This window comes from Falco cherrug, chromosome Z (genome assembly GCF_023634085.1).
Source record: "Falco cherrug isolate bFalChe1 chromosome Z, bFalChe1.pri, whole genome shotgun sequence".
Taxonomy (NCBI): domain Eukaryota; kingdom Metazoa; phylum Chordata; class Aves; order Falconiformes; family Falconidae; genus Falco; species Falco cherrug.
Window position 1 is genome coordinate 5,987,797 of NC_073720.1, and position 13,116 is coordinate 6,000,912.

At 36.6% G+C, this 13,116-nt stretch overlaps 1 protein-coding gene across 1 annotated transcript in view; it reads left to right on the forward strand.

Moving 5' to 3' along the window:
• The first annotated feature begins 7,927 nt into the window (after window positions 1–7,927).
• Window positions 7,928–13,116, forward strand: part of RIT2 (Ras like without CAAX 2) — a 178,953-nt gene continuing 173,764 nt past the window's right edge. Inside the window, exon 1 of the mRNA XM_005446911.3 lies at window positions 7,928–8,116. Coding sequence (XP_005446968.1) covers window positions 8,014–8,116 — 103 coding nt within the window. The 5' untranslated portion in view covers window positions 7,928–8,013. The remainder of the gene's footprint in view (window positions 8,117–13,116) is intronic.

The following is a 13,116-nucleotide window of genomic DNA, read 5'->3' on the forward strand; positions in this document are numbered from 1 at the left end:
AGCTGGGGTTCTGATTTAGCACCAGTTTTCAAATGATTTTTTTTTTTCTAAAGCTGAGGTTTTTAAAGTTAAACAGTTACTAGTAAAATGAAGCCTACAGTGATGGATTTTCTTTTGCTTATGATTAATGAACAACATTGTTAAATTACTGCACTGCTTTGTTTTTCATGCTATACAGAGCTTAGATCAGTCCTTTTCGCAACATGTAAGCCTATTGATCTTACAATATTTTGTAAGAATAACTTCTTTAAACTGATTAACAGACTAATTAGTGACAGACTGCCATGTCTAGTGTTTTTGGTAGAAGCAGATCTCGATTTGATTGCAGTGGAAGTCACAGGTGGGATATTTGTAATCTTTTAAAACACAACTCTGTAAGAATTTTCCAGATAAATGCATTTACCTACTTACCTAGCTCATAATCCATTTGGTACGGTTTAAATGCAAGAGTTTATCTCAGAGTTGTAAAATGTAGTGATATCTTCCATGCAGGATTCATAGTGTTTTCAGTGGTATTTTGACTTTTGAAACTGGTCCCTTTAAACAGATTGGAAGCTATCAAAATGGGTAGGCACATCAGAATTCAAGCACAGGTATGAACAGAATGACAACAGAAACTTCTAGTCAAGAAGAGATTGCATTACTGCTTCTGAAAACAACCGTATGCATATTTATTTTTGTGTCATTTTTTGTAGTTCATTATTCAGCCCACTAGATAGCTGACTCCAAGGCTTCATTACTCTAAAATTGTTAAATTTTCCTCTATTCAACATAGGAAACAATATGTCCAGTGGGAGATTCAGCTAACCAAAAGTCTGAATTTTCTTGAAGAAACCTTTCACTGATGAGTTTAAAGGAACTGACTTTGTTTTTCTTATTGCTGGTAAAGTTGTTCAGCTTAATTATGCACTTAGAAGATTATTGTTAATTGCGTCAGATTTAAGAACTGCAAAAGCACTCACTTCTTTTCAAACAACAGAATATCAATAAACAATTTGATTTCTAGAATAGAACTATCTCAACATGGGAAATAATCCATAGTACTAGGAATGTCTGGGACACAAAATTCCAGATTTATTTTGTATGGTGTTTCCCTGATGAAGCTGAAGCTAGCCTCTGTAGGTTTGCTCAGTATGGACAGCAAAGTGGAAAACATCTAAATGATAGCAGATCAAATTCAAGAGTCTTTATATATATATATATATATATTTTTTTTTTTTAACTGATACATCATATGATATGATTCAGTGTTAAAATTCACATGCTTGAACTGAAGTTCAGGAAACTGTGTTCAAGTGCAAGGACTTTTGGGATGCAGCCATTACCATCATCTATAAACACTTTTAAGGTAACTGTCAAAATGAGACTATCTTCTTTTTTTGTAACAGTCAAAATTGTAAGAATCTTCTTTTCCCAGGAACCAATATGACAAGGATGACTTTAAAAAGAGTGTAAAAAAGAGAGTACAAAAAGCTAAAAGTGAGAAACTGGCACAATCCCAGTAGATTGTGATTTGTCACAGAGAGCACTCAAATACAGATGGGGGTGGGGGTGGGGTGGGGAATTACATCTGTTATTGTTGATTGTCTATGTTTATTGTAACTATACTAAGCTTGAAGTGCACAATAGGTGTAAATCCATATTGTATGAAGCCTTTAATGTGGCCCGATTTAGGAAGCACACTTCAAAGCAGGTGGTGGAATACAACAAACAAAAGGTTAATAAATGACCTGTAAAGGAGGATTGATAGAGTGGCCTTTCTGGTGAAAAAGAGGAAGCATGAAAGAAAAAGAAGAGATATGAAGGCTGAGAACAATATTCTCTGTATTTACCTTTTATCATTTGATTCACTGGTTAACTATCTAAATATGTGTTTGCTATGTTCACTATGCCTTTCACAACAGCTGTACCAGGTAGGATGAGAAGTGATAATCTTATTGTGTAATAAAGGACATCTGGGTTTCAAAGACATTTCTAACAGGATAGTGAGACAATTCATTTCAGTGTTTGAGAAACTGGGTAATTTCTGTCTCCGGAAGACTTTAAAGTAGGGTTAAACAAATATTGTTCAATTTATTTAAATGGATTTGTGGAGTGGGGCAGAGATGAAAAAGATGACCTCTTCAGAGCTCTTCTAACACTATTTTTATACTATTTCATATGATATTCATGCTTATAATTTTCCTTCCTAGCTAAACCACTGGAAGGTGAATGGATTTAGAATAAGCATATATTCATGCTCACAGAGAACATGTTTATGTGGAGTTAAGGCTCTGAGATCTTTAAGATTGTCACATTCTGAATATCAGTATTGCATTTTAAAGTATGTAAGTCTTATCTATGAATATAATTAAAATTCAACAGAAATACATAAATGACCTGCAATCATTAGTACTTCTTGACAGGAAGATCATAAATCATTTGTGAAACCTTACTGGAAACCCAGAGAAAAAAGCTTTTCCCTTTGACACAGTCTAGGACATGACCTTCAATGTTTCTGTTCTATAAGAAGTTAGAGCAGTCACTTGCAAGAATTTGAGAGTTAACACCATTTAAGTGTTCTTGGGAATATGATAAACTGTTTCTTAAATCTTTGTACAGCAGGTACGTGGTTGCACTGTTTGACTGGGGATAATCAAAAGGGAAGGTGTTGCTCATGGTGAACCTTCTTTCTTTGACAAGACCAAACCCACATTGCTTCTTTGCTGTATGGACTCTGAAGTTGTTCCATGTTAACAGTCTCGCATCTTTTCTTTCATTTGCTTTTCCCATTCAATGTACAAATAAGGCTTAGATTAAAATGCATTACAGCAGAGGCCAGGGACAGTATGTTGTCTGACACCAGGGACAGAAATAAGAACTTTGAAACAAAAAAGCATATGTCTTAACAGCTTGAGCTGAAGAGCCGACTTCAAGGTGGGAGGTTGTCAAGTGTCCTATCAAGTATACTGTGTATGACACACTGAGTCATCCTACAGATGAATAATTTGGAGAAAAGAAAAAGGATGGGGATTGCCTAAGGAAGTCACGGTGCCAGTGGCAGATGGGTGATTGAACCACTGGGTATTTGTAATAGGAATCTGAATTCCAAAAATGCAGAGCTGCTTCTGTAGTGTGTTGGAGGTCCCTTAGCAATAGATTCAGAGGTGCTCAGCATATTTAAGAATTAATGTTACTTGCAGCTTAACGCCAGCCATCAACTAAGTACCGCACAGCTGCTCACTCAATTCCCCCTACTCCTGGAGGGGTGGGGAGAAGAATCAGAAAAAGGTAAAACCCATGAACTGAGATAACAGTTTAGTAATTGAAATAAAGTAAAATATAATACTAATACTAACACTAATAATTAATAATAATAATAATTGTTATTGTTATTGTTAATAATAGAGAATTAAAAGGGAGACAAGAAAAAGAGAAAGAATAACCCCCAAGACAGACAAGTGATCCACAATAGAATTTCTCACCTTCTTCTGACCGATGCCCAGCCAGTCCCCCAGCAGCAGTCACCCCCCCAGCCAGCTCCCCCAGTTTATACACTGAGCACGATGTTCTGTGCTATGGAATATCCCTTTGGCTAGTTCGGGTCAGCTGTCCTGGCTGTGTCCCCTCCCGGCCCCTTGTGCCCCTCCTCATGGGCAGAGCACGGGAAACCAAAAAGCCCTTGACTCAGGGTAGGCACCACTGAGCAACAAGTAAAACATCCCTGTGTTATCAACATCATTCTCACACCAAATCCAAAACACAGCACTGGGAAGAAAAATGAACTCTATCACAGCCAAAACCAGGACAATGTCAAATCTCTTAATGTAAAATTAAAGTTTAAATGTTTTTGAAGTCCCCCAGCATTTACTTTACTATGCTAGCTCGACTCTGCATTGATCAAGTTAAGCTAGTGTGCCAAATGCTTTTTTTTTTTTCCTCAGGAGCAGATTGAATCAGTTCTCCAGTGCTGTGCAATGACTTCTGCATTAGACCCTTTTCTTGCCATAGCAGCACTTCAGCAGTTCAGCAAGGTGGGCTTGTATGCCGTTTTATGAAGGATGCTTTTTTACGTTTCCTCTCTCTGCTGTGCCTAATATGTAAACATGAGGTACAAAAGAGTGGTCATTGTTTCCATAATGCCATGGACCCCAGTGGGCTCATGCATATTCACTTATTATTAAATGGTTCACATACCTTTAACCCATAAGTTAATGGAGCATAAACCAGTCAAAATTTGCATTTTGCTTGCTATTCAAATTTTTAAAACTCATGAGCTCCCTGCCTAATGACAAGAATATTTATCCAGGTTAACTGATAAAATCTCCTCAACATAAAGTGCTCTAGGAAACAATTTCAGAACATTTACATCTTATATTAACATCTCATTATTTTATTCAACACCCTCAGAGCAAGTAAGAATGTAGGATGAATGGAATGTGTTTTCTAATGGCTTTTTCTCTAGAAATAGCTCGTCTACTTCTACCATAGATATCTGTGTATGGTGTTTTGCTTAAGAGCTGACCATCCTTAAAGATCTGAGCATACAGCTATTTCAATATGAACCAGTAAAATATGAATCCAAACAAAGCAGCTGCTAGATTTTGAATACTGAATGGTTTCAGTCAATAGCGGTATTTTGCAGTGAGTTTCAATAGAATTTTTAAAGAAAAAACAAACAAACAAAAAACCCAGCAGATTTGCTGTATAGTCATAAGCAGTGCGTAAACAGCAATAGAATCCAAACTGGCTAAATTAATGATTGGATACAGGCTAGTACTCCAAGCTTTTTTTCCCACCTTTGCAGTTGCTTTTGTTTGCTTGATAACAGTTTTCTGTGAATTTACATAATGGTGTCCTTAAAGCAGGGAAACAAAGAGGTAAAATAAAGGGTTGGAATTTGTGGTAGAATAAATGACTCATTGAAAAACTCTAGTATCTAAGGTTCGGTTGTATTTTGTACAGTTTCTTCCTGATGTCCATAAAGCATTTACAGTGGTGATTTCCACCCTATATTATGAAGTGTTTTAAGCTGAGTAATTTCAGATCGTCTCAGTATTAGTTTTGTTGGCAGCAGAGTGAAAGCAAAACCTTGTACTTTCCTGCTCAGGTGGGAGGAGGAGACTAATTGATGTTATAGTAAATGGGAATTAAGCTAAATACTTGTCCTCCACTACTGAACTGAATGAAATTAGGGCAAAGTAGGTTGTTTGTGAATAGGGAGTTATGATGAAAACCGATTAGAAGAAGTCCTGCATTGTAAATGTGAATGCAGGATCACCTTTTTAGGCTCTGGACAAACCTGTGAAAGTTCAAAGGATATGTTTGTCTAAGTGTTTATATAATTTAATAGTACTTAATAAACAGTTGAAGGTTAAGTAACATGAATCAGTCTTTAAAGTGGGTATTTTTAACGCTTAATCTTCAATCAACAGAAAAAAAATCCACTTTTTCAGACATAAAAATGCTGTCTTCATATTTCTAGATTTTCTGAAAAGATGAAGTAGCTTTCCATTTAGTTCTTACTCTGCTTTCTGCTCTCACATAATTCCCTTCTGTGGCCTCTTCCCTTTCTTATATTCCTTACCCATGTTCCAGCTCTAAACAGAAGAAGGAAAACAAAACCAAAACCAAAACCAAAACCCAAAAATACCCTTGCCACTTTTCTCTGGCAAACACCAACAGCTGGAAAAATATCTGACTGATTCTTGTCTATTACATGTACATAATTTTCACTAATATATCTTGGAATATTTTGCTTGGTTTGTCTTTTGAGTCATACTTACTGTCATTCACTTTCGTGAGGTTTTAATGTCAGCCAGATGTTACTGCCAGCTATGGGTTTAAAAGCTCCTGAGGAGGAGGTTGCTGTGTTGTTGGGAGATTACGAGCAAAATCCAGCTGTTCTGAGCAATGTGCTTGGTATCATTATTAGTCTTAGCTAATGTGTCAATACTGAGCACTTGAGAATGATTTTAATGCAAATGAAATTATAATCACAACAGGGATTTACTGACCTACCTGTCTCTTTCTGTTGAAGTTCAATATTTAGGCATCACATTATTATGTTCAGAATTTCCTGTTTAAGTCCTGTTTTATGCTCTGATGACCAAATCCTTCTGAGTTCTGGGGTTTGCATCCAGGCATCAATACAGCCACCCAGGCCTGACAAGTTCTCAGAACATGGTGGCTCTCCCTGTGTTGTCTTTATCTATGTAGCTGAAAACAGGCCGTCATACATTCTTCAGTGCCCAGAGTCCGTTGGTGTGACTCTTGAGTACTTCTTAGGCAAGAGGTGGTGACTTTAGTAGTCCAAGATAGCTTTAGTATTACTCTGTATTTAAATTCTTTTTCATTAAAAGTTCATTTTTACTGTCCAAAACATCAAGTGGCAAGAAGTTTCTTAAGTCAGCCACAACTCTTACAAGTACTTTGATTCTGATCCCTGTTACTCACTGTTTCATCTGAAGTTTCCTCATTTTTCTATCAGTAGGGAAAATGAGTATTCATTTCTGTTCACATTGTCCATTCTAATTGTAATGTTATTATCATACATATGTATCTCTTCTTAATCATGCATTTTCTTCATCCATTAAACTATCTTTCACACATGTACCCTTCTATATGTTTTTTTTCTGTTTCCTAATTTTTTTTAATCATGTCCTCATCAGGCTATGATTTTTTGTTGGGTGTTTTTTTGTTTTTGGGGTTTTTTTTGTTTAGTTTTGTTTTTTCGTTTTTTCTTTAGCTTTAAACTTTATTCTGTATTCCTGTGTAATGTCATACTTTTACTCTCTATGAAATTGGAGCAGTGGACAGATAAAGCCATCTGCCTTCCAAGATACTTTACTAGTTAGTTGCCCCTCCTGCTTCCATTTCCCTGTTTCTTCAGTAGTTTCACCTGTCATGAAAGCCCAGGACTTTTCAAAGGACAACAAGTTTTCACTTTCCACTCCTTTTGCAGTAGATGTGTTTTGGTCCTCAGAAATATTGCGTAACAGTTAAAGCTGGGCAAGTATCTTATTACTTATAACATTCTTTAAATATACTAGATCTGTTAAGGACATCATCAGAAATCAATGAAGAGCTGCAGTCTTTTGTTGTAAGTTTTCACAGAATAAGTCTAATGGGAGATTTTCACACTGGATGTCATTCACAATTTTTTTGCTTTATTTTTATTTATTTGGGATGAACAGTTTGGTTAGATAATCACTCATTATAGTGTGAAATACTTATAACATTTTTTTTCTTCTTTGCTTACATGGATATTTTTTGGATTAATAGATCTTTTCCCCTCCCTTCAGTCCCAATCTCCTTCTGAAATTCTGTGCCTGAAAAAAAGAAAAACAACAAACTGTTTTTTAAAATATCTGGTTTATTTCTGCAAATAATTGATGCAAACTGAACTAAAAAAGAATTGATCTGGGGGCAAAGCTGACCTGAGAAATCTTCCCTGCTTTGCAGAATGCTCCATGAAGAACAAAGGGTCTTACAAATTGTTGCTTCTTCCACTTCTAATAGTATTAAATATAAATCTACAAAACTTGCTGAATATAAGATGACTATTTAACTCCAAGGTAGCAAGGAGGTTGTCTGGTCTCTTTTATTGTTGTTTAAGATTCAAGCAAGTACTAAGTGGAATAATGAGCATCATAATTAAGAAGTTTGTTCCATTTGCTTTTTTCTGGAGGCTCTGCTCAATTTGATTTCAATGACACAGCAACACCCAGAGGTACCAGGGCTCTTGAGCCTCACAAAACTGCTTCTGTCCAGGAAGAGAAACACAGAGAACGATACAGAGCTGGGAGGGGGCAGAGAGAGATTTTTATTGGAAGCTGTTAAAGTGGTTGCTATGAGACCTTCTCCAGCTAACACAGGCACAGCAGCGTGAGGCTGATAAATCATACCTCTTGCATTATACCTTTCCTTTCTGCTTCCCCCCCCCCCCAACGCAGTTTTATAGTTGTTTAAGATCAGAGAAAGCACCTGCCAGTTGCTTTTTCATCCCTTTTGCTCCCTTCTGCCTCGTGCAAGATGGAGCTAGAAAATGAAATAATCAGCTCCTCCAGCAATTCTTCAGCAGGCTCCAGAGAGTACAAGGTGGTGATGCTAGGAGCAGGGGGAGTTGGCAAAAGCGGTAAGTTTCAGCAACAACATTTTTGGGGAGAAGGGGTGAATTGGGAGCTTAAAGTTCACAGAACAAGGACATTGTGTAATGACAGGTTTCATTCCTCTTTCTTTTGCGCATGGCTTGGATAAAAGACTGTAATTTGTGACTGGGACAATGAGTCAGCTTAATTTGTTAGAGACTGAAATGTTATAAAGCATTTTAATCGGATAGTTTTGAAAAGTAGCCTTCGCTCCGTGGTATATGAGGAGAAAGCGGTCAGCGTGCTGCTGTTAGTGCAACAGCAAGTGTCCGTGGCACTCTCAGACTTGGCGAGGGGTGGTGTTTTACTGGACAATGTGGCTGTAACTTGTTGGCCTGCCAGTCCTGTGCTCAGGCAGAGATGAAACTAACTGCAAAGTCAGCTGTACAGTGCAAAGTGTGGAGAATGCCTACAGTGACTCTTGTTTGCTTCCCCACACCTTCTTTTGACTTTTGTGCTGGGTGTCTTTATGGCTCAGCTGGTGTTAGCTTTCTCTCCTGGCCGGACAGTTACAGAATGCATTTCTGAGTCTCACTGCAGGTGATAAGGTAGATTTGCAGCATATTTTAATATCACTGTCCAGCGCTGGCAAGATATGCTAGTGTCTGACAATAGTATCTCTTCAGAGGAGTCATTATTTTCTCCGGACAATGTTTTCTTTTTCCCAGATATTATCACCTTTGATTTATTCTCATTGACACTAGCATTCTCTGTTCTTAAAAAGACTTTGCTGAACGTGCAGTGTTTGTCTCAGAAGCTAGTGTATTGAGCTGGCCACACAACAAGGATTCAATTACACCTTCTGGAAATAAAACAGGGAAGGAGGAGAAGAAAACAAACAATAACAACAACAACAACAACAAAGATAATATATCCAGGCTAGATTCCAAAGAAATTTCAGGATAAATAACCTGTGAAACTGAACTGTAATAATTTTGAAGATCAAACAAGTTTCATTTCCTATTCAACCAGCAAGACAAGGTATAGATGCAAAAAAATTAAGTAGTGGGAGTGGATATAATTTCCTCTCTGTACCCATAATTTCTTTTTTCTTGTTATGTTTGGCTTCAACTTCAGTGGCACGTCTTTCTGTGAAAGCTGTTTCCCATCAGTATTGCTTAACCAAGCAAACAATTCTTGCACAGATGTTATGCTATGATCACTATATAAAATAGGAAAGAAGAAAATACTGGTTATCTCAGAGTAACTTTCTGAAATTTAGAATTATCTTTTCCATGGTAAAGCAGGTATCTAGGATGTGTCAGCTGGAACATTCAGCAAAATGAAACTTTTTTTCTTTTTTTTTTTCCTTTTTTTTCTACCCTAAGTGCATCCAAAAGATGACAACAATTTTTCCCAAATATATTATTATAAGAATAATGTCACCAAAACAGAAGATATTACAGACTCTACCATTATACCATATTTATAGTATAACTGCATCATAACAGCCTCATTTTATATACACATTGAGGAAATGTTAGAGTTCTCATTTACTATCAGATAGGAGGTTTAAAACACAAATGAAGTTTATTCAGATCTCCTTGTTCAGAAAATATTAGCTGTTCATTTCATGAGAATAAAAGCTGCAAATCTCTGGATCATACAAGGTAAGGATACAGCTCCAGAGCTGAGAACCACATAATTATTCAAGCAGAATTGGGTATCAAGCAGAAATAGGATGAAGTGGATAGCTGTGACATTCAATGGGATTCATGAAAACCTTCTATTGTTTTCACAAAAGTGAAAATTCTGGGGGAAAAAGACAGCAACTGAGAATTAAGCATCTAGAAAAGAGGAGATGGGCAGTTTATCATTTACTGGCTATGAATTTCCAATGTGGAATAGGCATGAAATATTTCAGTAGAAATCCTGAGAGATAGTCCAATTGATAGAATTCTGATAGAGAAAAGGACAAATTGATGTAATTCCATAAATCATTAATTCATTCTGACTGTTGTATAGACAGGGTTAATTTACACTGAACTAAAAGCAGAAAAAGGCCTGAACGACTACTTCCATTCTCCAAGACAAGCTCTGCTTTCCCCTCATGACCTAGATTCACTCTGTCCAGGAAATAATGAATTTAACTATTAAAAAGGGCCAGGGTAGAATAAAGATGAAAGATTTTAAAAAGTTCAAATTCCAATTTGTAGTTTGACAGATAAGCAAAATATGGAATGATAGATTGATAATATCCTGGCTTCTTTCCCCTTCTTCTCCCTCCTCCTTTGCTTTTTAAGTCATGATAAAAGCAGTAACAGCTGAGGTTAAGTTGCTGAGTGGGAAACCTCTTTTGGATGAAAGCCTTTCCATTCCTCATTTTGTTCAATAGTAAATAATTCAGGTTTGGAAAGGATTTTCCTTAGGAGCTGAGCTGCAGAAAAGCTAGATTTCTTTCTGCCCTGAACATAGTTCATTTCTAGAGATCCCTTGGGCATTTTGATGTTCTGTTTCCCACCCTTCTCTGCTCTCTAATGTGCCACTTCATACTGTATGCATGGAGGTCTTTGCATTGAAAATTCCATGCTCATTACAAGGGGTCGAGGGTGGTGATTGTGTTTGTGGACAGGGAGGAATGAGGAAGATGACATAGATGTTCTTTAGACGCTGGTGTTTATAGAATATTTGCTTTGGGTTGTCAGGCTTGTCTCTTCAGATCTGTGCTCCAAGATGGCACACGATCGAGGAGGACAGCCAACCTCCTGTTATTTGGGCTATTCAGTCTAGTAGAAATTTCATAAGAATTGGTAACAGAAAATAAGCTCGTCACATCCAAGTTTGATACCCATCATATTGAGAGTAATGATGCATGAAATGGTTTAAAAAATTGTTACTTAAGTGTCTTCAAGTTTCAAAATCAGTGCCAGCCAAAAAAAAAAAAAAACAAAAACAAAACAAAAAAACAAAAAAACGCCACTATTTTATAGGAGGAAAAAACACTATTCCAAACCCCAGAGTTTGTAAAAAACAGGTAATAGTTTTGTTTAATTAAAATGTACAAAGCTATATGTAAATTTTCCTAGGAATTGATTCCTGTACAGTAAATATAGATTATAATTCCCTAGAATGAGCTATCCATTCTAAGACTTCTGAATATAGAACTGTTTTTGTTTTCAGAGCAATATGCTAATTTATTACTTTGTAGATTGTGTCTGACATCAAGAACAGCTATACACTCTGCTGCAAGTTCCGAGCAAATGTAGGCTAGAACCAGGAATTAACCTGAAATGAAATAAAATAAAATACAAGTAAATTTTAACTTTTACCTCATTATAGTCCATACTTAAATTACACATTTCTAAGGAAAGCTAAACTTAAATGAAAAAAAGAGATTTTGACACTCAGTCTTCTCTGATTCAATGACAAATCTCAGGTCAGCTCAGTACTGTTCAAACCTACCCCAAGTTGCCTGACATAAGGTTTACCTATGGGTAAACTACCCATTCTGTGAAAGTTACATTTCAGATGAGAAGATGACTTTTTATAAAGAATTCAAAAAATAGTATTTGTTGATAAGTTGTTGGTTTTTTTTTTTTATCTTGGAGTTATTTCAAGAGTTATTTCTCATATTGGTTTCTGTTTGGTTTTTTGTTGCCACCTTAAAGAGACTGAAGGGATTGTCAACTAATTATCCTCAGATTTTGCATATGATCCCAGCTACACTGGAAAAGCGTGAAGAGCAAAGATAAGATTTCACTGGCATTGAAAAGGCTGAGGTTGAAAAGTACCATTTGTTACTGTTCTCAGACCATCACAAGGCTCAGTACTGTAAAACACACTTCACTCATTGATCAAACACCTTCTCAGTAGTTCTTTTTTGTCTGGGAGAGGTTGGTTTTGTTGTTTTTGTTTGTTTGGGGGGGGGGGGTTGCTTGTCAGTTTTATTTTTCTTTTTTCCCAGTACACTTTCAGGTACAGCTGTGCTTCCCTAAATGCCTGGTAGGTGGATCAAGGGAAAGAGTCTGGCTTTCTATTGTCTTCTGAGACAAACCAATCAACAAAATACAGCTGGAGAATTAAATTAGTGATCATGATGAGTCAAGGTGGAAAAAGTAGCCTTTTGGGTATCTGGGCATGCTGTGGATCACAGCTGAGGCAAACCAAATTACTTTTTTCCCACCAAAGTCAATATAAGTATAGTTTTTGGTGTGTGATTTGTTGCTTCTCCTGTGATGACACAAAACCCCGTCTTTTTTTAATTGGAGTAGAAATTAAGATACACAGTTAATAAAGACACATATCTGCATTCCTCTGAAAAAGAAATGTTTGTTCCTTCATCATCCTCTGTCTATAGAAAGGTAATTTGAATTTTTAAGGCCAAATATAAGACCCTGGGAATTTCAGGGAAATAATTACACTTAAATGAAGAAAAAGAATTTTAAAAATGTGAAGGAAGAAACAATATCTATTTGTTGACCAGAGAAAAACTTCCCTGCTTGCTAATAGTTCTGGAAGCATAAGGGTACCCATCAGTCAAAATGATATATACATTCCCTTGGCCACTTCATAGTACTGACCGTAACCTGTTAGCAATGGTGACCTGATGTGGAAGTGTCAGTGCAAGGCTGGGAAAGGAAAGGAAGAGACAGCAGAATACTAACAGTGCTACAGCCCCCAAAACATAGTAATATTTCTTGACAATTATGTATCCACGGAGGAAAAAGTCCTAACTGAACACTGTAAGCCACCAGCTATGTTTGTCATGTTTGGGATGCTGTAAATTAAACTACAGTCATAGTTCTAATGAAGAATGACAAATGTTGCATGCAGATTGATGGTGGTGCAGGTTGTATTTTCTCCATAAAAAAAACAAACCCAAACTTTATAGGTAAGGCCTACCAATGCCAGACAACCACATCCCTGGATAAGGGCAAGTTCCAGTTTTTCTCGTAAACCAGATTAAGCACCTAGAGACTTCATAAATGCAGAGTTCTTGTATAATTTGATCTTTGCTAACAGAACTGTTACTATGTTTTAATTACCT